Source organism: Petaurus breviceps, unplaced genomic scaffold (assembly GCF_028583685.1).
Source record: "Petaurus breviceps papuanus isolate PSGF00001 unplaced genomic scaffold, PetGlider_PUasm1.0 91133, whole genome shotgun sequence".
Lineage (NCBI taxonomy): Eukaryota > Metazoa > Chordata > Mammalia > Diprotodontia > Petauridae > Petaurus > Petaurus breviceps.
The window spans coordinates 67,186,193-67,209,549 of NW_027187419.1; the positions used below are offsets into that span (position 1 = coordinate 67,186,193).

Sequence of the window (23,357 nt, forward strand, 5' to 3'; positions counted from 1 at the left end):
GGAGAGAGCCTGTTCTGTACTGAAGACTTGTTTCAGTTTGTATCTTACTGTAGGTTTTTAGCACCTGCCCAAGAATACACCTTTACCCTCCCCCTGCCCCCGCCCCAGAATAAGACACACGCAAGCCTGTTGCTGAGACATTTATGGCAGAAGTGAGTTACGGGACCATGGAGTTGGCAGCATTTCTGGCTCTGGAAAATAGTCTGTTTTAGAAGCTTGAGAATTTAGTTTTTTGTACCTTCTTAGGCTCATGGAGATTACAACAGCCTGTTGGAGAAGATCCTGTGTGATCAACTTTATCAAGGGGCTTGGTAGGTATTTTTTTAAAAAGTCTGTTTGCGTAGCCGTTTCTGTCCTTTATTTGCTTAATGCAGTTTAGAACACGTATGGCATGCCTAAGAGGGCAGTGGATTTTTAGGGTCAGTTAGGGACAATAGACTCTTTCTGTAATGTTAATGTTCAGAGGCAGGACTGTTTCCTACCTTTTAAGTGATCTGCTATAATGGACTTTTATAATCTGTAGTTGTTATGTTTTCAGGGGCCATGACTCAATCCATATTGTAACTGAATCTGCATAGCAAGCCACTGTAACAAATTTTTCTCTCTAGTGAGCTTCTGAAAATTTGGGTGGTTTAAAGTACTCACAAGGGTTATAATTATAAAAAACAAAAAAAGTCAATACATAAAATAGTTTATAAAGGTATGTATTCACCCCATTATTTTCCTCAATATCCCTGGTACTGAGACAGAGGACAAATTCAGCTCAGCTTATTCTAAATATTGTGATTACTTCTCTGTCATTGGAATTTAAATATAGAGTTATGGAATATACTGTGACAGTTTCTTGCTGATTTTTCTCTGACAATTCAAAAAGAAACTGTCCTTTCCTGGTTGTCATTGGGGTATTTGGGGGGGGGGACAGGGGAGTAAGAGAAGAGAGAGGGAAGTAAAGGACCAGATTTTGTGATGTTTCAGTTTGGGGCAATTCCTGGTGTAGGAACTCCTTCCACCAAACCTCATTTCCTAATTTATCTATCCTAATCACAGCTATGTGATTTTCCCACAGCCACTATGTGTTAAGAGCAGAACTTGAACCCAGATATGAGTTCAAATGCAGTCTAAGATAGCTAGCTGTGTGACCCTGGGCAAGTCACTTAACCATGTTTACCTCAGTTTTTTCATCTCTAAAATGAACCAGAGAAGGAAACGGCAAACCACTCCAGTATCTTTACCAAGAAAACCCCAATGGAGTCATGGAGAGTGAGACATGACTGAAAAATGAATGAACAACAACAAAAGATACTTACTAGCCATGTGACCCTAGGCAAGTTGTTCACACTCTGTTCACCTCAGTTTTCTCAAATGTAAAATGGGAATAATAATAGCGTTTACCTTCCAGGTTTATTGTGAGGATCAAATGAGATAATATTTCTTAAAGTACCTGGCATATAGTAGGCACTATATAAATGTCAGCTGTTGTTGTCTGAAAAAGGAAAAAATATTAAAAGATCTGTGGGTTTTGATAGATTGCAAACCAAATTTAAGTCAGCAATAGGATATGACAGCCAAGAAAGTTAATGGAATCTTAAAGCCTGGTGTCTAGGGCTAGGGAGATGATAGCGCCCATATAATTTGCCTTGGTCAACCCACCTCCAGACCGTTGTGTTCAGTTCTTTGTGTTGTATTTTTAAGAGCATTGAAGAGCTAAGGAGGATTCAGAAAAGGATGACCAAGAAAGTGAAAGGTCTCAAGTTTATTCTTTATGTGGATCAGTTAAAGGAAATGGGAGTATATAGGCTGGAGAAAAGAAAATGTGTGGGAAGGCATAATGTTTGTCTTCAAGGAGCTGTTATCTATGTGGAAATGTCTATCTGTTTTCTTTGGCCTTAGGTAGGAGTTCTTAGAAAGTATATCTATAGACTTTTTTTTCTTTTCCATACCTCTTTTTAAAGTTTTTATTTATTTTATTTTTAATTTATGGAATAAAACAAGCACTTTCATAATAGTATAATAAAAAGATGATTGCACATGAAATTACAAAACTCCATATTTTAAAAAATACTTTTGATAATCGTATTTCAATATAATTGGTTTCATTTGTAATCCTATGTATTTATTTTCTTCATTTAAAAACATTATTCCAAGGAGGGGTCCATCGGTTTCACACCACTGAAGGTTCATCATACACACACATACACATTAAGAACCCCTGCCCTAGACAGAAGCAGTGGGTTTCAGGGAGATAAATTTAGGTTTTGATATAAGAATTACAAACAGCTAACAATTAGGATGATCCAAAAATAGAATGAGAAAATAGAATTAGGAAGTAGATTCCCCTCATTGGAAGTCTTGTAGGAAAGGCTGAATAAACACTTTCAGGTTTTCTTATAGGGAGGATTCTTATTCAGGTATGAGTTGGATTAGATGAAATTAGATGAATTCCTTTTCAGCTTTGAAATTCTATGATCTGTGTTCCTCTAATATCAAAGTAATGGCGTAGCTTTCATTTTAGCATAAAACTTTAAGCATTCTAACTGTGGGCCTCCATTTCACCTTTCTGTTTAAAGAGATGTAAGAAGAATAAAATAGGGTATGATTGGTGACTGGTTACTATGAAGGAGAATCATACTGAATTCTTTGTTGATAGAAGCAGCCTGGTAGCATCGCACATAGACCATTGGACTTGGAGTCAGAAAGACCTATCAGTTCATTAAGATACTCGTTGCATTTATTGTTAACGTTTTTTAATCCATGTAGGGTAGGGTTTTTTAACCCTCGTAATTTTAAAAATGGTATGCCATGCATGCAGTATAGTTTTTTGAATTTGAAAGAAAATGCTGTTGATATTTTATGACTACATAAAAATCCTCTCAATACTCTTATTTGATAACCCTGAGATATTACTGCACCATACCATGTTATAATTGCCTTTATCCCTACCCTCTCTTGTAGTTCTCATCTTCCCTTTTACCAATAGCTCTACTAAATTTTGTAGAGATATCTTTACATGGATATAATAGACAAATTTTAAGTACTCCATGTTTATTTGTATATTTCTATATTAATATTTCATATTTATGTAGCACTATACCTTTTACAAAATTCTTTCCATACATTAAGTAGCTCATCTGATTCTCCCAACAACCTTGCAAGGTTATTTCCATTTAACAGGAAACTGCAACTTAGGTAATTGAAGTGATTTTTCCCCCCAGGGGTCATATAACTGATATGGGATTTGTGCTGAGGCCTTCCTGACTCCCAAGTATTAAAGTTCTGTCTGCTTGCACCATGCTACTCAGTCTACAATCATCACTGTTTCTGATATTACACCATAAATGCCTAGTCATGGGCTGTGTTTGTACATGTGTATATTTCACTTTATGCATGTGAACTGAATAAGCATTTGGATGTTATTTAGACATATATACTTCAAAGAGCTGCTCTTTCATCTCCAATGATGCAGTTCATGATCATTTTGTGCCTTAACTATTTTATTTTTAAGAGTTCCTGTAACCAATAAAATAATAATCAACTTCAGGGCAGTCTTCCACTGATGAGCCTTCCCAAACTTAGCTCTGCTGATCTACAGATGACAGATGTTTGGTCAGTCCAGTGCCGAGCCCCAAATAGAAACCTTTCCAGGTGGGTTGGACCTGTCAGGGCTTGCACTCTGTTGTCACAGTCTTCAAGAAGAATGGAGGTGATATGATGAGGTGATCATGTGATATTTAAAACACACACACACACACACACACACTGCCGTGAAGAAGTTGGCATAAGGATATGTCCCAGATGAGAAAGAATTAATAGCACTCATAGTTGTCTTCCAGCTCTCTCTGCCGTAGGTCATCTTCACCACTCTGCTCATCTCTGTCTTCTGTGTCCAATGAACTACCAAGGAACTACCAAAGACAGCTCCTGTCACTAGGGTCTGGGGACACTTTGATCTACTGTGTTTTATAAGGTTTGAATTTTTCAGAACAATCCTTTTACTGGTCAGCTAGGAGAAAAACAAACAAACAAGAAGGGAATGACAGAAAGCAAGAAGTGGAAGAGGTATGTGGTTTAATCTTAAAGGGAAAAGGGACTAGCTACAGATCAGTTTAGCTTGTGACACAGCTTATGGCACTCAATAGCCCTCTGTCTATGATTTACCTTTAATTCACTCTGGGAGTTTTCTGTCCTTTCTTCTTCACTTTTGCTTCTATTCCTTGATCTGAATGAACCTGGTTTCTCTTTGGTCTGGGGTTCTTAACCTTTTTGTGTGTATCATGGACCCAATTGGCAGTGAGGTGAAATCTATGAATGCCTTCTCAAAATCCTGTTTCTAAATGCATGAAATCAAATATGTAAGATTACAAAGGAAACCAATTATATTTTTTTTAATGTAGTTACCAAATTATATTTTAAAACCAGATTCACAGACTTCTTACCCTAGTGCCTATGTTGCTTTATTGACAAGCACCCATTGCCCCTAAAATCTATCTGGCCATTGTAAAATCCTCTACAGAATCCGGAAAAGAAAATCTTATTTCTATATCAGGGCTTTCATCCTATCAATCTACTCCGTAAGTTCTTATTTCCTTCATGGGGCAAGCCTCTAATTCTTAGTTTATTTAGACAGTAGAGATAGATGTCTTGACCTCACTAAGGAAATAATCCTGGGTTGCCAGCCCTGCCCAGCAACTTGGGTTTTCTCATCATCTACTGCTTTAAAAACTCCTAATGGGTCTTCTAGCAGATTGTTTTTTTTTTTCCCTTCTCCCTTTGACCCTGTTGCTAGAAGATTAAAGTAGAAAAATATTCCATACCTATAAAAATGATAACTGAAAATTACAATTGAAATAAAAATGATGTAGTAGAAAGATCATAAAATGCAAAATCAGAAGAACTCAGTTAGAATTCTAGTTCTGACACTGACACTGTTATTTAGTAAATCAGTCATCTTCTCGGGGCATAAGTTTCTTCACCTGTAAAATGAAGGTGTTGAACTAGATGAGTTTTAACATCCCATCTTTGACATTATGTGATTCAGTAAGTAGTGGTTATAACAGTTGCTACAATGTAGCTGTGGTACTATGTGTGTATATATGTATGTACACACATATGTGTGTGTATATGAATAAGTTAGTACATGTAAAGATATTAACTGAGCATGACAGAAGTTTCCATTTTTGTTGGATTTTCGGCTACAATTCTGACAAGGTTCTAAAATATGGTTTTATCCAGGTTCTTATTGGAATACCCTTCTGCTTGTTCTCTCTGCTGTCAGTCTTTCCTTTATCAAACATATCCCAGAAATCACCGCCAGATTATCTTTCTTAAAATATGACTTTGAGCATACTATTCCCTTCTCCCACCCCCAAAAAAATCAGTAACTCTATTGTCTGCGGAAAAAAAATTCTAGTTAGCTTTGCATTCCAAATCCCTTATAATCTGTCCCCCTTCCTACTTTATTCCTCTCATGAACACTCTGATCTCTTGGCCATGCATTATATTTTTCCACCTGTTGCCTTTTTTGTTCTGTTGGTCTATCAAAATCTTGCCCTTCCTTCAGAATCCATTTCTGATTCCCACCTGTTCCATGAAAGTCTTCTCTGATCTTCTCAGCCAGAAGAGGTTTTTGCCTTCTCTGATCTCCATTCATTTTCATTGCCTATATCAGTCATATGATAGCAAAATGTAGAAATAGGACCAGGAAGATCTGGGGTCAAGTCCTATCCTGACTTTTAATTAGTTGTCTGACTTTAAGCAAGTCATTTAACTTTCCTGAGCATCAGTTTCCTTGTGAGTGACTCATCATAGATGGCAATAATGTACCTCATAAATGTGAACTGGTGTTGATTTGACCGTTCCTAGATTATCATGTATTTATCTACACATGTGCCTTATCTGTCCTACTGGATTGTAAGCTCCTTGAGAGCGAAGAATATTTTTATGTTCTTTAGTGTCCCCATATAGCCTTTCAGTTAATATATCTGCTGAATGAATGAATGAAATTTAGTGCACCTAAGGACTCTTAACTTCAGTTGTAATTCATTCTTCTGAGCTCACCAATTTAAATTCCCACTTCCATCCTTTCCAAATGAACAAGTAGGTATACCTTTCACCAACTAAGCCACAGTCAGCAATACTCTTTGATCAAAATCATAACATCACGGGAGCATGTGGCTCAAAAAGAAGGAATTTGGTATGTAAAAGCAGACAACAAAGAAGAAATGGGAGAGTCAACTCAAGCCAGCAAGCATTTATTAAGAACCTATAAGGTAGGGGTGGCCAGGTAGCGCAGCAAGTAAGAGCACCGGCTCCAGTGTCGGGATGACCTGGAGATCGAATCCCAGGCTCAGATACTTAGCACGCACCTAGAAACACCTGGCTGTGTAACCTTGAGCAAGTTACTTAACCCCAGTTGCTTAGGGGCGGCCAGGTGGCTCAGTGAGTAAGAGCACCGGCTCCAGTGTCAGGATGACCTGGGGATCAAATCCAGGCTCAGACACTTAGCACCACACCCAGAAATAACTGGCTGTGTAACCTTGAGCAAGTTAACCCTGATTGCTTAAAAAAAAAAAAAAAAGAATCTATAATGTAGGAGACAGGTGCTGTGCTCAACCCTCAGAACACAAAAAGAGGCAGAGAAGGTCCCTTTTCTCTAGGAACTCACAGCCTAATAGAGGAAACAATACACAATTGTGTACAAATAAAATCTATATATATAGGATAAATTGGAGATTATCTCAGAGGGAAGGTGCTAGCATGAAGGGAAAGTAGGAATAACTTCGTGGAGGAAGTGAGATTTTTTTCAATGAGACTTGAAAAAACCCAGAAAACTAAGGAGAGGAGGAGGAGCATTCCAGATCTGGGGGAAAACTGCTGAAAGGGTGCAGTGTCAGGAGATGAAGAATTTTGTGTCAGAAACACCAAGAGGGCTAGTGTTACTGAATTTTGGTATATGAAGAGTGAAGTATCAAAAGGAGAGGATCAGATTATAAAGAGTTCTAAAAGCTAAATGGAGGTTTTTATATTTGATAGTTTATCAGACTCTGGGGAGTGAGGTGATGGGGAGAATGACATGGTCAGACCTGCCTGTGCTTTAGGAAGATGACTTTTGCTACCTAAGCATCAATACTAAGAGCATAGAAAGTTTCAAAAGGTAAAGGAATTAGGAATCTCATGGTATACAGAGGAAGATCCCTTTGTGAGTGCTCTTCCTGTCATGTCCTCTCGGGATGCCTTTTATAAGTTGGTTTCTAAATACTTCAGGATATACTAGATAGTATTGAATAGTAATAATTATTACTATGAATGTGGTATATCTTCTGCCACTTCTGGTATTGCTCTTCACATACACAGGTGTACAAGTCCCACTTTGACCCACCAAATCTGTGTCAAATCATCAAATAAATAAGCATTTATTGAGGGCCTGCTATGTGCCAGTTAGTATGTTAAGTGCTGTGTGTATATAATCTGTTCATTTCTCAGGCCTTCTTGTGGCACCCATAAATTTAGGTGTTGTTGAATTAGCCATACAGAGGACTTCATTGTTGGTTTAACATCCCATAACCAAACACAGATTAGTGGATGTTCAAGAGACCACTTACCACAATGACATTAAGTCATTGATGACCACCCTTTGCATCCAGCCATCTAACTATTTCTGAATTTCTCTGATGCAGTATTGTAATGGGAATGGGAATTTGAAGATCTTCCCTGACCCTTAATAGACCTAGGGGGGAATTTGAAGACCTTCCCTGCTTTGAAAGTAAACTCTGCCCCCTAATAGGTTGAATGTAATCACATGGAGCCTGTGATGGAGGGATTTTATTGAAGGGAAGCAGAGCCCACAGGAAGCTGGTATCCAAAGCCAGAGAGATTGTGGGAGAAAGAGGAGGTTGAGGCAAGGAGATATAGAGGTTTGTGAGTAAATATTGATCTGATACTGGTTTGTGGAAAAGCTAAACGATGCTGTGTCTCTCAGTGTTATGAATTCTTAATGTCTTTGGTACTATGATGGAATCGGCTTACTGGTTTGGGGATTGGGTTTTCTGGTGTCTAAATAAATGTTTCAGTTCTGTCCTCTACATGGAGAGTTTGGTATATTTTGCCATTGAATGTCATGTGATATTTGTAGACCCTGTCTTTATCGTGATTGTGGGTGCTGTAAGTATTGCATTGGCACCATAGGTATCCATATTGTCCATATCTCTCCCATCTTCTGCATAAGAATAGTGTGAGATGTTTTATTAAAAAATGAAGTGGCATCATGTAGTCTATAGAGATCCTGGAAAATCTGGGTTTAAATCTTTCCTCTGACATATACTGGCTGGGTGACCCTGGGCAAGGTTTTAACATCTCAGTGCTCTAGGCAACTTTTTAAGACTATAAGTTACAGAGAAGGTGCTGGCCTGCATTGGTAGAGGGATTTCCCCACATGGGAGTTTCCTAGACCAATGAAATCATAAGTTTACTCCCTATCCCCATTTTATCAAAAGCTTTGCAAAAATCCAGGTAAACTATACCTACAAATTTAGTAACTGTCTAAAAGGGGGGGAGGAGTGAAAATGTATTTAATGGTTAAACATTTATCTTTGCTAGCTTTATTTACACTATTAATTTGCCTAGCAGCCTTCTCTTCCAGTTACTATAAAGGTAAATTTTTTCTTAGCCCCTATTCAAATTAATCACAAATTTCTGATTACTGGGATCCAAATTAATGAGATTTTTTTTACTGCATAAAATTTAAAAGCAATGTTTAGGAAGAAAATATGATTTGCTAAGGAACAGAAGGGAGAGGAGGAAAAGGAATAAGAGAGAAAGTAGAAAAAGCAGGATTTAGTGACAGATACAGTGTAGTATGTCCTTAACAAACATTTACTAAATTGTTAAATCAATGAGAGACATTCATTAATTGGGATCAGAAGAAATAGGAGGGTTAATCTAAGACTGCCTTGCCTACAACAGGACATCTGGTCATCATATTAAGGAAAGACCTTGAAATGGCCAAGTGGCCACTCCTTTCCTTGTTTTTGTAGATGTTGGCAGATGTTCTTTCAGGCTGTAGCACCAACTTTGAGAATTAGGTGATAGTCCATACATAGAGTTTCAACAGGGTTTAGGGCAATGGAATGTTTATGAAAGGGAACACAGAGATAGGGTAGGGAAGGGAAGGGAAAAGAGTGATAGGGAAAGGAAGGGAAAAGAAAGGATATAGGAAGGGAAAGAAAGGGGAAGGGAAGAGAACAGAAGTGAATAGTAGGAAAAGGAGAGAAAAAGGAGAAGGAAAGGGAAGAAAGGAACAGGGAAAAGACAAAGGGGAAAAGGCAAAGAGGGAAGAGACATTTATATAACACCCATCACATGCAATTACATTACATTGTACTAAGTGCTTTACAAATATGGTCTCATTTGATCAAATGGTATGCCTTCTCTCTGATTCCAGTATATTTCTCAGGAAATCTTGTTCACATAATATTTTCTTTTTTGTCTTGTAGCAGACTTGACACACCTAGATTGCATAGGCCTTTTCTGTGTCCCATCAACTCTGTGTCTCTTTGAATATTATCATATAGTTATTAGAGTAGGACTCTGACTTTTTTTTCTATGAGGAGTTAGAAGATGTTGGAGCTAATGGAGGGAATCTAGCCTTAGAGAGCAGAAGAAACAAGCAAAATACAAATAAAAACAAGAGTGAAAGACCTTGGAAAGTGATTTTTACTTAAGTTTGGGGGTGGGGGATGTTTCATTTTTTATATTCTGAAGTACCAACCCATGACACAGTGTCAGAGAAGGGCCTGGACATAATGGTGCCCACAAATTAAACATTCCCGTCAGGATGGTACATTTTTTATTTGTTTATTTCTCAAGAAATTCTTCAGGGATATCTTTTGGAAGCCCAAGGCTCCATGGAACATAGTTTTAAAACAAGTGGATTAGGTGTACTAACTTATGGGAGATAAAGGAAGAACATGTTCAACCCACTTTAAAAATTACTATCACCTCTTCTTCACCTCCATTAACTTTTCTCTGGTCCAAGCATATAAAAAGTGCATTGAGTTATTGAACCTAATGCTCTTCCAAGACCTCAGTTGTTCAAGTCATTTTTTCCTTTAAAATTCTTTGCTAAATCTACTTTAAAATATACAAAGCTCCTTAGAGGTCATCTTTCTAAAAAGTCTTACGCTTGCAGATATTTTCCAAATACCCTATTTTTTTTTCTCTTCTCAACTTTGAGTAATTTCTGCTGGTATATTTCTCATTTCCCACTTGAAGGAATTCTTTGAGTCGCATTTATGCATTTTCCTTGGGCTTTATTTACTTTGCCTGAGTTTCTGTTCACTTCAGGAATCCAGGACAAATGAGTATTTCCTTCTGAGAATGTGGTTTTCTAAACACATTCATAAATACATTAGTGGCCCATTTATGGTTGCTGAATATGCACGTGTTACCTGTTCTCACAGTCACTACATCATCCTTGGCCTGTTTTCTTTAATGTTCCTGTAATGTCAGTTATCTAGAGGAGTCCTATGGGAAAAGGAAGAGTGAGTGTCCTGAAGTAAGGAAGATCTCACATCTTGTTTACTGAAAGGGTTTGTCTTCAGAGCTGTGCAAGATGAATGAGCTGCCCTGGCTGCCATTAAGAGTAATCTACCAAGCTGTGTACAGACAAATGCAGGAAATTACTTCTGTCTAAAAAGTTAAGTCTTCTATTGGTCTCTAGGAAGGTGAAGTGCCAGTGACCAGCATTTCTAGGAAGAAAGAATTTGTCTGCACTGCTAACAGCAGTCAATTTCACAGGTACTTTAAAAGCCAAACAACTTCTGCTTTTGAATGCTTCAAGTCAGATTCTAGTTATCAGGAAGAAAACAGAGGATGTAGTTGTTTTAATTCACTCAGTATTAATATTTTTTAATAAACAACTTTATGAGCAAAGTTTTTCATTCTCCCAATTTTGAGACCTTCATATCTTGAAGTGAGCTCCAGTTTGTGTTATCATTGGCTGGGAAAGGATCACATGAGAGGTAAAGTAGTGCACTGAGTCCTGGACTTATAGCCATGAAATTTGAGTTTCAGTCCTGGCTCTGTCACTTCTTGACAATGTGACACTTGCCGGGTTACTTCGTTTTTCTGAAACTCAGTTTCCTTATCTGTAAAATGGGAATAGAAATAACTTCAATAAGAATAATAATGGCTAGTATTTTCACATAGTTCTTTAAGGTTTACAAAACACTTTATAAATACTATCTTGGTTGAGCCTCACAACAACCCTAGGAAGTAGGAGCTATTATCAGCACCATTTTACAGATAAGGAAACTGAGGCAGACAGGTTAAATGACATCCCCAGTCTGAAGCCAGACTTGAACTCAGGATTTCCTGACTCCAGATCTAGTACTCTATCAACACTGCCAACAGTTACCTTGCATTGCAGTGAGGGAAAGGTTGTCATAAACTTTAAAGTACTGCTTAGATATACATTATGTTTATGTGTTCTTATGGACATACACAGATATAATAGTCCGAGTGCATGAATTAGCATTTCAGTTGATTTCATTCACCTTGTAGAGAGACTATTTCATAAGTAGTTAGTAGAGTTAAGTACTTTTTTTTTTTCTTATCATCATTTCCCTGCCCTCTACATTTCCCTCCTTGGAATTCCTTCTTTGAGCCTTTACACTGTGGAACATCCAAAGAGAGGAGATAAATGTATGCAAAGTGCTTGGTAAGTCAGAAATTAACTCCGTGCCAACTATATAACTAGTAAGAGTATCCACAGTTGCTTATGTAATGCCTTAAATTCTTATGGGACTTTATGTAGGATCATAAATCACAGCTCTAGACCCGGGATGAACTTTAGAGTTAATTTCATAGGGATGGCTAGGTAGCACAGTGAATAGAGGCCCTGGAGTCAGGAGGTCCTGAGTTCAAATTTGGCCTCAGACACCTAACACAAAAACTAGCCGTGTGACCTTGGGCAAGCCACTTAACCCCAGTTGCCTTCAAAAAATAATTTTTTTTTAATAAAATAGAGTTAATCTCATCCAACCCCTTCATTGTACTGAAGAAGGTCCAGAGTGCTTAATTGTCTTGCCCAAGGTCACACAGGAGGTAAGCGGCAAGCCAGGATTTGAACTCAGGCACCATGATTATAATTTCAGTGCTCTTTCTACCTTGTGCAGTAGGGACTATTATTAACCCATAGTACTAGGATTCAAAGAGATTTAATGACTACCTAGGGTCACACAGGAAGTAAATGGTAACACCAGGACTTGAACTCAATACCACAATTGCAAGTTCATCACTCTTTCCACCTTGTGAGGCATGAATTAAAGATATGATTCCTGCTGCTCTTCAGTTGTGCCCAACTCTTTGTGAATCCCATTTGGGGTTTTCTTGGCAAAAATACGGGAGCATTTTGCCATTTCTTTCTCCAACTCATTTTACAGGTGAGAAACTGAGGCAAACAGGGTTAAGTGACTTGCCCAAGGTCACACAACTAGTAAGTGTCTGAGGCCAGATTTGAACTCATAAAGATGAGTCTTCCTGATCTCAGGCCAAAGGCTCTATCCAATGTACCACCTAGATACCCTTAGAAGATATGATTAGCCCTATGGTAATAACAGGAAAGGAACTTGGGTTTCTGACAGATACTTGCCCAATGTAATGCAGATAATATGTGGCAGGACTTATAATATGGAGGAGGTATGTTTGCAAAACAGTTTATCTGAAAATGATCTAGGAGTTTTAGTGGGCTGCAAACTCAGTGTGAGTCAGACATATATTAATGTGCCTTCCAAAAATGGTAGTATGATCTTGGACTGCATTAAGAGAGATATAGCTTCAGGAAAAACAACGACGCTTCATTTCACTCCTGACTCTGTCCTTCTCCTCCTAGCAAAATTGGTACTTCTCTGCCCAGAAAATTTCTGCCCCACAGCCTGCTTTTCTTATTCTCACTGACTGTACTTCCTGTGTTTGAGGAAAAGCCCCATCCATACTCCAGCTCTTCTGCCAACTCTTCCATAGCTATGATAGCCTTGCCCTTAGCACCCTTACCTCCCTACTCCCACTCATTCTCTAGTTCTGGAATCAGGAACAGTGATCAAATCAGCTCTACCATTGTTCCTGGATAGAGGGGGAGGGCAGGTATCAATCTGCTCCTTTGTTTTAACCACACACACCATTCCTATAATTTTCCAGACCAGAGTTCCACTCCCAACTGCTATTCCACTTCATGTCTCCCAATTAGAATGGAAGCTTCATGAAGGCAAAACTAGCTTTGCTTTATGTATTTATAATCCAATGAGTTGGTCACAGTATTTGACACATAGCAAACAATACAGGTTTTTCATAGTTTATGGGAATAAGGAGGTGGTAAATAGTCTGCTATACTCTGTCCTGGTCAGACTACATTTTGATTGGAAGGATGTCAGTAAGCTGGATAGCATGCAGAGAAGAAAAGCAAGGATGTGAAGGGCCCTGAGTTCATGTCATAAAAGAATTGGTTGAAGGAGCCAAGGATGTTTGTGTTTGGAAAAGAGAAGACACAGAAGGCCCACATAATAACTGCATGCAAAGATTTGAAAGACCTATAGAAGAAGGATTTGACTTGCCCTGTTTGGTACCAGAGGGCAAAACCAGAAGTAATGGGTGGAAGTTATAGAGGCAAATTTAAGGTCAGGAAAAACTTCCAGAACACTAGAACTAAGCACAGGACTGCCCAGGGAAATAGTGGGTTCTCTTTAATTGGAGGGCTTTAAGTAGCTGGCCATGTGGCGGATATGAGCTGGCCTGGATGGCTGCTGAGGTACCTTCCCATTCTCAGATTTTCTGATTCTGTGATGAGCTCCAAGTTTTTTGTTAACCTGAAAGTGCTATAGAGATATCAGTAATGGTAAGACCACTACCAACAAAAACATTTATGTTATATCACAGCCTGAGGTTTGCCGAATGCTTTGCATATATTATCTCAAGGATCCTCTCTGCAGCCCTGTGTGGTAGGTATTTTAATCATCCTTGCCCTCATCTTATAGCTAACGAAACAGGCCTAGAGAGGATCAGCGACTTGCCCAGGGGATCATAAACCATGTCAGTGGCTGGATTGGACCCCAAGTTTCTGTTCTCCAAATCTTGCATGCTTACCGCTACACCATTCTAAACCAAGGCCTCCGCAGCAAACGTGGTTGCGCCATGTGCTGTAGATCTGGGAATTACATTACCTCTCTGGCTCTCTGTCGGGATAAAAAAATTTTTCTCCATGCACAGCTAAGTCAAACAGAGGGACTAGGAATTTAAGGGTAGAAATCTCACATTTGGAAACAAAGTATTTCCTTTCCTTCCCCTTCTGTATTATAACAAAATACAGCTGGAGAAATATCTGTATTGGGCTTGGGATTGCTGCTTTGGTTAGCAGGCTGGTAAATTGAAGGACACAGTTGGAGTAGCCCCAGGGACATGCGTCACAGCCAGCTGAGATCTGCCAGCCCAAGACTGAATGAATTGTCAATGAGCTGGAAACAAAGAATAGAAAGATTTTCAAGAGATGATCACCTGCTGGCAAAACTCGATCTGGTCAAGAGAATGTGAATGAGTCAAAAAAAAAGACTCCAAAACAGACTTCCTGGAGTTTGGAGTGTGAACCCAGGCAGCTGACATACCAAGTGGGACACCCAGGAAAACAGCAAAAGAAAAAAAATAACAATTAGAGGAAATAATGCCTCCAATAAACCATGGAGCAGCATTGACCAGAATTGAGTATTAAAATTCAGTTCAGCAAAAAGAGACTAATGGAAAAAAGAAAATGATAAAGCCATAATAGGTTCCAACTCCCAAGCAGATGGCTAGAAGAGAAAACAAAAATTAGTATTTACATGAGAAACTATTTAATGAAAAAGCACATTTCAGAAAGGTTAAGCAACTGGCTTATTCTCTAAACCTATATCAGCTTTCTTTTCCTTGTGAAGTAGACATGAATAGCCATCACCAAGTCCCCGGATGCAGTTTTTGAGCCATTAATTCTGGAATAAGGCTTTAACTTGGGGAAGCAAAGACAGGAAAAGTTAATTTCAGAATTTTAAATAGGAGGAGCTTTGAGGAATATTTTTTAAATCAGTTAATATATATTTATATGAAGTATATATGTTTTAGTGCCCAGCTCTGCCCTCGATGCCCTGAATGATGTAAAAGAAACATATGGCTGTGTGGTCTAGGTCTCTGTTGTCAAACTCAACTAGAAAGAAGGTCACTAACCTGTATATAAGGATCCCTGTGGACCATGTATAAGGGGTCAGCTAGATGATGCAATGGATAGAGCAACAGACTGGAAATCAGGAAGATCCATATTCCTGAGTTCAAATCTAGTTTCAGACATTAGCTGTGTGACCCTAGGCAAATCACATAATCCTGTTGGCCTCAGTTTCCTCAACTGTAAAATGAGCTGGAGAAGGGAATGGCAACCCACTCTAGTATCTTTGCCAAGAAAACCCCAAATGGGGTCATGAAGAGTTGGACATGACTGAAACAACTCAATAACAGCAGAAAAAAGATTTTGTTTAATTGCATTTTTATTTACTTTATAAAATATTTCCCAATAACATTTTAATCTCATTCAGGCCACCCTTGTAAGTATTATGGTTTGCATGGGGCCCTGTTGCCTCTTGTCTTGATTACCTCCAAGGTCCCTTTTATTTCTATGATAATGCCATTTTTTCTGCCAGCCAGGTGTACCAGATGGATTCTGAGAATATTAAATATTGAAATTTATGTAATAATAAGAAGAAAATCTATATGGACTGAAGTAGTAAGAAAACATAAAAGAAGATAGAACTTGAAAAAGTCTTTAAATGATGAATAAATGGAATTTGAATAGGGGAAATAGAAGGGTAAAGAAATATTCTAGAATGGTATGAAGGTGTTTCCAATTACATATCTGATCTTTTGTCACATCGGGAAAAACTAGTCCAAAAAAATCATATCTGTTAGCTAGTTAGGTATTTACAAATACTGTAGCCAAAATGTACATTGAAATACAAATAAGAATGAATATAAATACTACAGGACATCCAAAAGTCTTAACGAAGTTTTAATCTTTAATGGCTTATTGAAGTTTTAATAACTTAAGCCCACTCAGACATTTGGATACCCAGTGTTCCTGCACACTTTATATATGTCCTGTGTACAGTTTATAAATAAATTTGTATTTATACAAATATTTTTAGATAAAATGTTTTTATTTTTTAGATAAAATAGAAAATTATTTTTAATTGATGGTAAATTTCAAAATCTGACTTGAATCATGATAATCAAATGAAGTTGCCCTTTTGAAAACCCTTAAGTAACAGTCAAACCTTGGTCATCTGGAACCCTTGAGAAACAAGTCATTCTAAATAGCCACATTTTCCAGATAGTTAAAAATTTCCCCCCTTACCCCAGTTTAAATTTTAACCAGAACCACAGAACATTTGAAATAGATGGGAGCTTAGAAGTTTTCTAGTACAGTGGTATCTAACTCAAATGGAAGCATTTGCCAGCCCAATACTGACTTAGAAAAACAGAAATCACATTGTCTGTGCTGTATTATATTTTTATTTATTTTGTAAAACATTTCCTGATTGCCTTTTCATCTGCTTCTGGCCGCTTGGGAGTTTTGCCAGACGTTTGCCATATGTTTGATATCTCAATAGTTGATTCCTTTCAATTTACAGATAAGGAGAGTTAAGTTCAGGTAAATGGAGTAAATATTCCAAGGTCATACAGTTATTAAGAACTAGAATCTGGACTGAAACTGAGATCTTAGCACTCTTTCCCCTATACTAGGGTTGCGAACCTGGAGCCTCGAGGGCACATAGGGTCCTCTAGGTCCTCAAGTGTGGCCCTTTGACCAAATCCAAACCCCTGACATATGGTAAAGAGTCCTAAGATCTCAATTCCAGTCCAGGTGCTGGCCTTTAATAACTGTACGACTTTGGAATATTCACTTCATTTACCTGGAATTAAGTCTCCTTATCTGTAAATTGAAAGGAATGGCCTATTGAGATATCAAACATCCGGCATTTAGGGTTCCCCACCCCTGCCCTGTTCCATGCTTCCCATCTTGCTGCCAGTTGGGATTCTCTCTTATCTGCTGTGCCTGGCACAGAGGCCACTTCCACCTCCTACCTTTCCATCATCCCTCCCTGCCTCACCTTCAGCAGTAATTGCTTATTGTTTAAACTCTTTCAGAGCTTTGGAATTGTTATTCATTTTCACATTCTACTTTGTCTAATATCTATTGATGTCTCATTTCTTGTCTCCCCAGAAGCCTCTTAAGGGGAAGGGCCATATTAGGTCAAAAAGCATTTATTAAGTTCCTGTGAGATGCCTGGCATTTTTCTCTGCCCCTGGGGATACAAAGAAGGGGGGGGGGGGAAGTGTCTCCTCTAAAGGAGCTCATAGTCTTATGGTGGAGAGAACATATAAACAAATGTACAGACAGGATTATAAGGGAGGAATTGGAGATAATCTCAGTGGGGAAACAATAAAATAAAGCTTTAAAGTGACAGGGAAGGATTTCTTGTGGAAGGTGGGATTTTAGCTAGGATTTGAAGACGGCCAGGGATTTCAGAAGATGGGAATAAAGAAGGGAAAGAATTAAAGACCTGGGAAAATGCGCAGTGAAAATGTGCAAAATTGAACAAGGAAACTAGTATCACTCTTTAAAAACCAAACGGAGAATTTTCCATTTGATTTTGGAGCTAGTAGCAAGCCAGGGAAGTTTATTGAATAAAAGGGGTGATGTGGTGAGACCTGCATTTTAAGATCATTTTGACATTTGAGCAGAAGATTGGAGTGGGGAAATCCTTGAGGAAGGGAAACCAAATAGCAAGGTATTGTAGTTGTGAGGTGATGAGGGGCATCTAGGTGGTGCAGTAGATAGAGAACCAGTGTGGGATTTAGGAAGACTTGCCTTTCCAAGTTCAAATCTGGCCTCAGACACTTACCAGCTCTGTGATCCTGGGCAAGTCACTTAATCCTGTTTGCCTCAGCTTCTTCATCTATAAAATGAGCTAGAGAAGGATATGGCAAACCTCTCCGGTATCTTTGCCAAGACCTTCCCAAATGGGGTCATGAAGAGTCAGACACAACTGGAACAATTGAACAACAACAATTAAGAGGTGGTGAGGGCCTGCAACAGGCTGGCAGTAATATCAAAGGAGAGAAGAGGCTATGGGAGATGTAATGGAGGTAGAATCTGTAAGATCTGAGAACAGATTGAATATGGGAGGAGGGGTAAGTTAGAGTGAGGATCAAGGATGACACTAGGTTGTGAGCCTTAGCAACTGAAAGGATGGTGATGCCCTTGACAGTGATAGGGAAATTTGAAAGAGAGGAAGGTTTAAGGAGAAAAAAGTTAATTAATTCTGTTTTGGACATGTTGAGATATTCAGTGGGCAAGGGCAGCTAGGTGGTGCAGTGAATAGAGCACTGGCCCTGCAGTCAGGAGGACCTGAGTTCAAATCCGGCCTCAGACACTTAACACTTACTAGCCATGTGACCTTGGGCAAGTCACTTAACCCCAATTTCCCTGCCTTCCCCCTACAAAAAGCAAAAAAAAGGAAAAAAGAGAAAGAGATATTCAGTAGGCTGTTGGAAATGGGAGGCTGGAGATCAGGAGAGAGATTAAGGCTGGATAAGTATATCTGATAATCTTCTGCATAGAGATGATAATTGTATCCATGACAGCTAATGGCAGACTAGCATAGAAAGAGAAGAGAAGAAGACCCAATGGCCATGGAGGACACCCACAGTTAGTGGGCACTGTCCACCTGGATGGAGATCCAACAAAGGGGACTGAGAAGGTGCAGTCAGGCAGGTAGGAGGAGAACCAGGAGGGAACAATGTTATGGAAGCCTAGAGAAAAGAGAGTATCAAGAAAAAAGGGAGGAAAATCATCCATGTCAAAGGAGAGGGTCAAGAAGGATGAGAATCGAGAAGAGGCCATTATATTTGACAATTAAGAGATCACTGGCAAAGTTCAGTCCTGTTTAGTGTATGTTGTTTATGTCGACTAAAGGGGATAGATGTTACTATCTTAAGTCCTAAGGGGAAGGGATCGCATTCCTCGTAGAAGCTTGTGGAAGTGAATCACGCCTCTGAAGAAGTGATCTGTGTACATCCTAGAGAAGGCAGCTGGCTTAGAAAAGAAATGTTTCAGATGGAGGAATTTCTAACATATTGTCCAGAGCCCGACTTAACCTTCCCTGTTTATGTTTCCTTTAGTTATCCATAGTGATGAGACCCTGTCTCCCCATAGCCCTGCACTACAGCCAGAGCACTCATACACATGTGCACAGGCATATTTGCGCTAGAGTGTAAGGTGAAGAAGCCTTCATTGCATTTATAAGTTTAAAAACAGAATATACTAATGTTCTCTTAGATTATCTGGTTCTTTCATTTATTCATTTATTTATCTATTTATGTATGTATTTACTTATTCATTCATTTGTTTATTTATTTTTGCTTATCTTCTCAGAGCTTACCACAGTGCTTGGCATGTGGTAAGCACTTAATAGATGCTTGTTGACAATCAGCTTTCCTAAAATTTGCTTTCACAAAATTTTAATGAGAGGCTATCTTGGAAAATGTTTTAAGGTAGATATTAGGTGACTTGTCCCAGGTTATACAAGTAGCACACGTAGTAGTACATGTAGTAGTACACGTCTGAGGCAAGATTTTAACCCAGGGCCTAGAGTCAGGAAAACCTGAGTTTGAATACTGCTTTGGACACTTACTAGCAGTATAACCTGGGGCAAGTCACCTTAGTTCTGCCTCAGTTTCTTCAACTATAAAATGGGAATAAAAATAATAATACTATCCACCTAAATAATGTCTATTGGCATTAATAATATTAACCTAAAAGTATCTACCTCATTAATATCTGTTAGTATTAATAGTATTAATTATAGGATTAAGCTAGTATTATTTACCTAGTATTTAGTATTAGTATTAATACTATTAATCTAATTTTTAAGTCATTTTTCAGTTGTCTGACTCGTCATGACTACATTTGAGGGTTTTTTTGGGGGGAAAGATACTAGAGTGGTTTGCCACTTCCTTTTACAGATGAGGAAACTGAGGCAAACAGGGTTCAGTGATTTGTTCAGAATCACACAGCTTACAAGTATGTGAGGCAAGATTCACACTCATGTCTTACTGACTCCAAATCCAGCGCTCTGACCTCCATACTGAGCCTGCTGGATAGAGTGTGACAAATTTTTATCTAAGAGTAAGGTCAAAAGACATCAAGATACTCACTTTTCGGGGGGATATTATGTGTGACTTTGGAACCTAAAGCATGTGTTCAGGTACTAAATTATGGAAGATCATAGGCACTAAAAATCTCCTTTTTGTTTTTTTCAGCCTCTCCAGTCGGTAACGGTTACATCAAGCCTCCAGTTCCACCTGTTTCTGGCACACAGCGGGAGAAAGGGCCTCCCACCATGTTGCCCATCAATGTTGACCCAGACAGCAAACCAGGAGAATATGTGCTCAAGAGTCTATTTGTCAACTTCACCACTCAAGCTGAGCGCAAGATTCGTATCATCATGGCAGAGCCTCTGGTGAGTAAATAAATGGCAGAGCCTCCTTGTAGTGTCTTCCTCTGGACTGTATGTAGGATACCTGTCCTTTATAAGCAAGGGTAGACTACCAGAGATGCGCTCCTCTGTCTTGTAAGGCTTATTGATTTTTCCAAGAACTTTAACAGCTATTAATGTTTATGCTTAGCCTAGCAGGTAGGTGATACTGGGCTCTCAAAGGCTGTGTCAAGGAAGCACAAGTTTTGGTAGCTTCTATTAGGCTGGAGAAGTATCTGATCTGTGGTCAGTGAATGGATACCAAGCCTCACTGGACCAGCCTCACTGAGTCCACAGAAGGCTACCACTGGGCTGCCTGCAAGGCTGGCCTTTAGTGATTGTCAAGGACCAGAAAAGGTTGTGATTTGTGGCTGTGGAGGAATATCTGCACTAACCATAACCACACTTCTTTAAAGTGTTTTCTTTGAAAATGCATTAAAATTGACTTTGTAAACTATATTAAATAAGAGTTTACCTTCATCTTCTTTCTATGTATAGCTCCTTGAATACAGATACTTTTTGACTTTCTTTGTATCCCCAGTGTGCCTGGTACATTATTGTTGTTTAGTTAAATGTGATTTTTCATCACCCCAGGAACAGTTTTAAAGATACAGAGGTGGTTTGCCATTTCCTTCTCTAGTGGAAGGACAAACAGGGTTAAGTGACTTGCCCAGGGTCACACAGCTAGTAAGTGTCTGAGGTCAGATTTGAACTCTTGTCTTCCTGACTGCAGTTCCAGCATTCTGTTCACTGAGCTGCCTGGTACATCGTAAAATTTAATAATTGCTTGATTGAAATGATTATAGTAATACTAGTAGTAATAATAATAGCTAATATTAATGTAGTACTTTAAAGTTTATGAAGTGCTTTACAATATTATCTTGATTTCACAACAACCCTGCATTGTAAGTGTAATTATTATTTCCATTTACAAATGAGGAAAGGGAAGCACAGAAATTGAGTGATTTGCCCAGGGTCACATAGCTAGTTAATATCTAATGCAGAATTCAAACTCAGGTCTTCCTGACTCCAAGCCCAACATGTAATCCATTGCCCCAAAGTCATCAACACAATTGACAATAAAAATGGTAATCATATACAAAATTAATGTTCAGGATATTCTGTCCCCTTTTAAAATCAAGAGAATCCCATGTCATTATAATGGTCGATCTTGGCCCTGCAGAAGAGCTAGGGCAGTGAACTCCTCTTTTCTGGTGAGGGGTGAGGTGAGTTAGGAGTTACATACTCTGTCATGTATGGCATTTAGTTTGCTCTGCTCTTATTGCTGTTTTTACAAAAGAAGAGTGGGTGTGGGCAAGGATATAAAAATGGTACATAGAGGTAACCATGTGAAAGCCAAAGGCACTGATGATCACATCTTGTTTTTTTTTAACTTAAAAACATTATTTTAAAAAATAGAAAACCAAATTATAGCTTCCCAGTGGATACCTAGAATTTCAGATTTTGAAAATGTTATAATGCCTTCTTGGAGTCTTACTGTCAAGTTGTTGTTTTTTGTTGTTGTTTCCAACAGCGAGTCAGTGGTAGAGGATAAATTTCTAGAGATTTCAAAAGAGAGATTTAAATTCATGTTCACCTAGCTTTGGGTCATGGCTTGCTTGTCACGTAGATCATGATGCTTTTGGCTGTTAAAGGTTTCCTTTCTAGATTCAGTGATGGGAAGTCAGGGACATAATATTATTATAACTATGTGAGGGGCATTCTAAAAACCAGTAGTTTGAGCTGCAAAGGGAAATTCAAATTTCTTGATTCCTGATGCTGTCCTGGTGTCCTGGTCACATACAATCAAAGAAGAAAAAAATATAGAATTGCAAGGGATGCCAATCTCCCTATGAAGCCTGGGGTTGTGCCTTCGAAGAAGACTAGTAGTGTGATGGTCATTGACAAAGGCAAGATGACTTTTGTTTCTAAGCCTCTGAAGTTAAACAAATGGAGTAGACTATTGTACTTTGATCAAAATGCAAACACTATAGACATTTGCAAATCATGGCATTCACAAGTGCTTCTTAGAATTCTGATTTTGCTGAGCTATTTTTTTTCTCTTTTAGTCTTTGTTATAAGATATCTTTCTGAGAGGTAGATGGGTAAAAAATATATTTGGAAATTTTAGTGATGTAAAAACAAAAGATATCAGTTTGTAAAACTATACCTCATTTAAAAAAATAATCATCATTTAAAGACTGGGAATTTTTTTTTAAATTAGAAAGGCAAATGAAAATCACAATATCCCAATAGAATATTTTATTTGAATTTGGTTCTAAGACCTTAATGGGACCCTGAACTATGCATAACACCCAAAAAAGATCAGCCTCATAGAGAGGTTTTGACCCATGTTTTTACTCTTTCATTATCATTTACATTTTGTATAGAGCCTTGTGCTTTCATATTTATCATCAGGTCATAGAGATTATATCTTTTGAGTGTTTTAAAAATATCTGCTTTTTTTGAGGTGGTCATTATTTCCTTTTTTACCTCAATATTTGTATTCTCACCTAAAATAATAAAGAAAAATGAATTCTTTTTAAAAAGCATACTTGAGTCAGGCAGTTAAAGAGGTAGCCACCATTTCCCAAAATAATTCCCAGAAATAGATTCCTCTCCATTGCTTTGTCAGTGCTGAGGAAAGGCCTAGGGGAAGGTTTTATGTTATTTTGTATCATGGACCCTTGGGTGTGAGGCCTGATGTTTGTTGCCTACATTCACAATTGGAGGAAATGCTAAATCTCAGAAGTT

At 38.4% G+C, this 23,357-nt stretch overlaps 1 protein-coding gene across 8 annotated transcripts in view; it reads left to right on the plus strand.

The window, feature by feature from the left end:
• Positions 1–23,357, plus strand: part of FRY (FRY microtubule binding protein) — a 586,038-nt gene that overhangs the window by 285,844 nt on the left and 276,837 nt on the right. For all 8 annotated transcript variants that reach the window (XM_069080517.1, XM_069080511.1, XM_069080515.1 and 5 more), the window contains one exon: positions 20,389–20,588. In XM_069080517.1, the coding sequence (XP_068936618.1) occupies positions 20,469–20,588 (120 nt within the window). In that variant the 5' untranslated portion in view covers positions 20,389–20,468. The remainder of the gene's footprint in view (positions 1–20,388; positions 20,589–23,357) is intronic.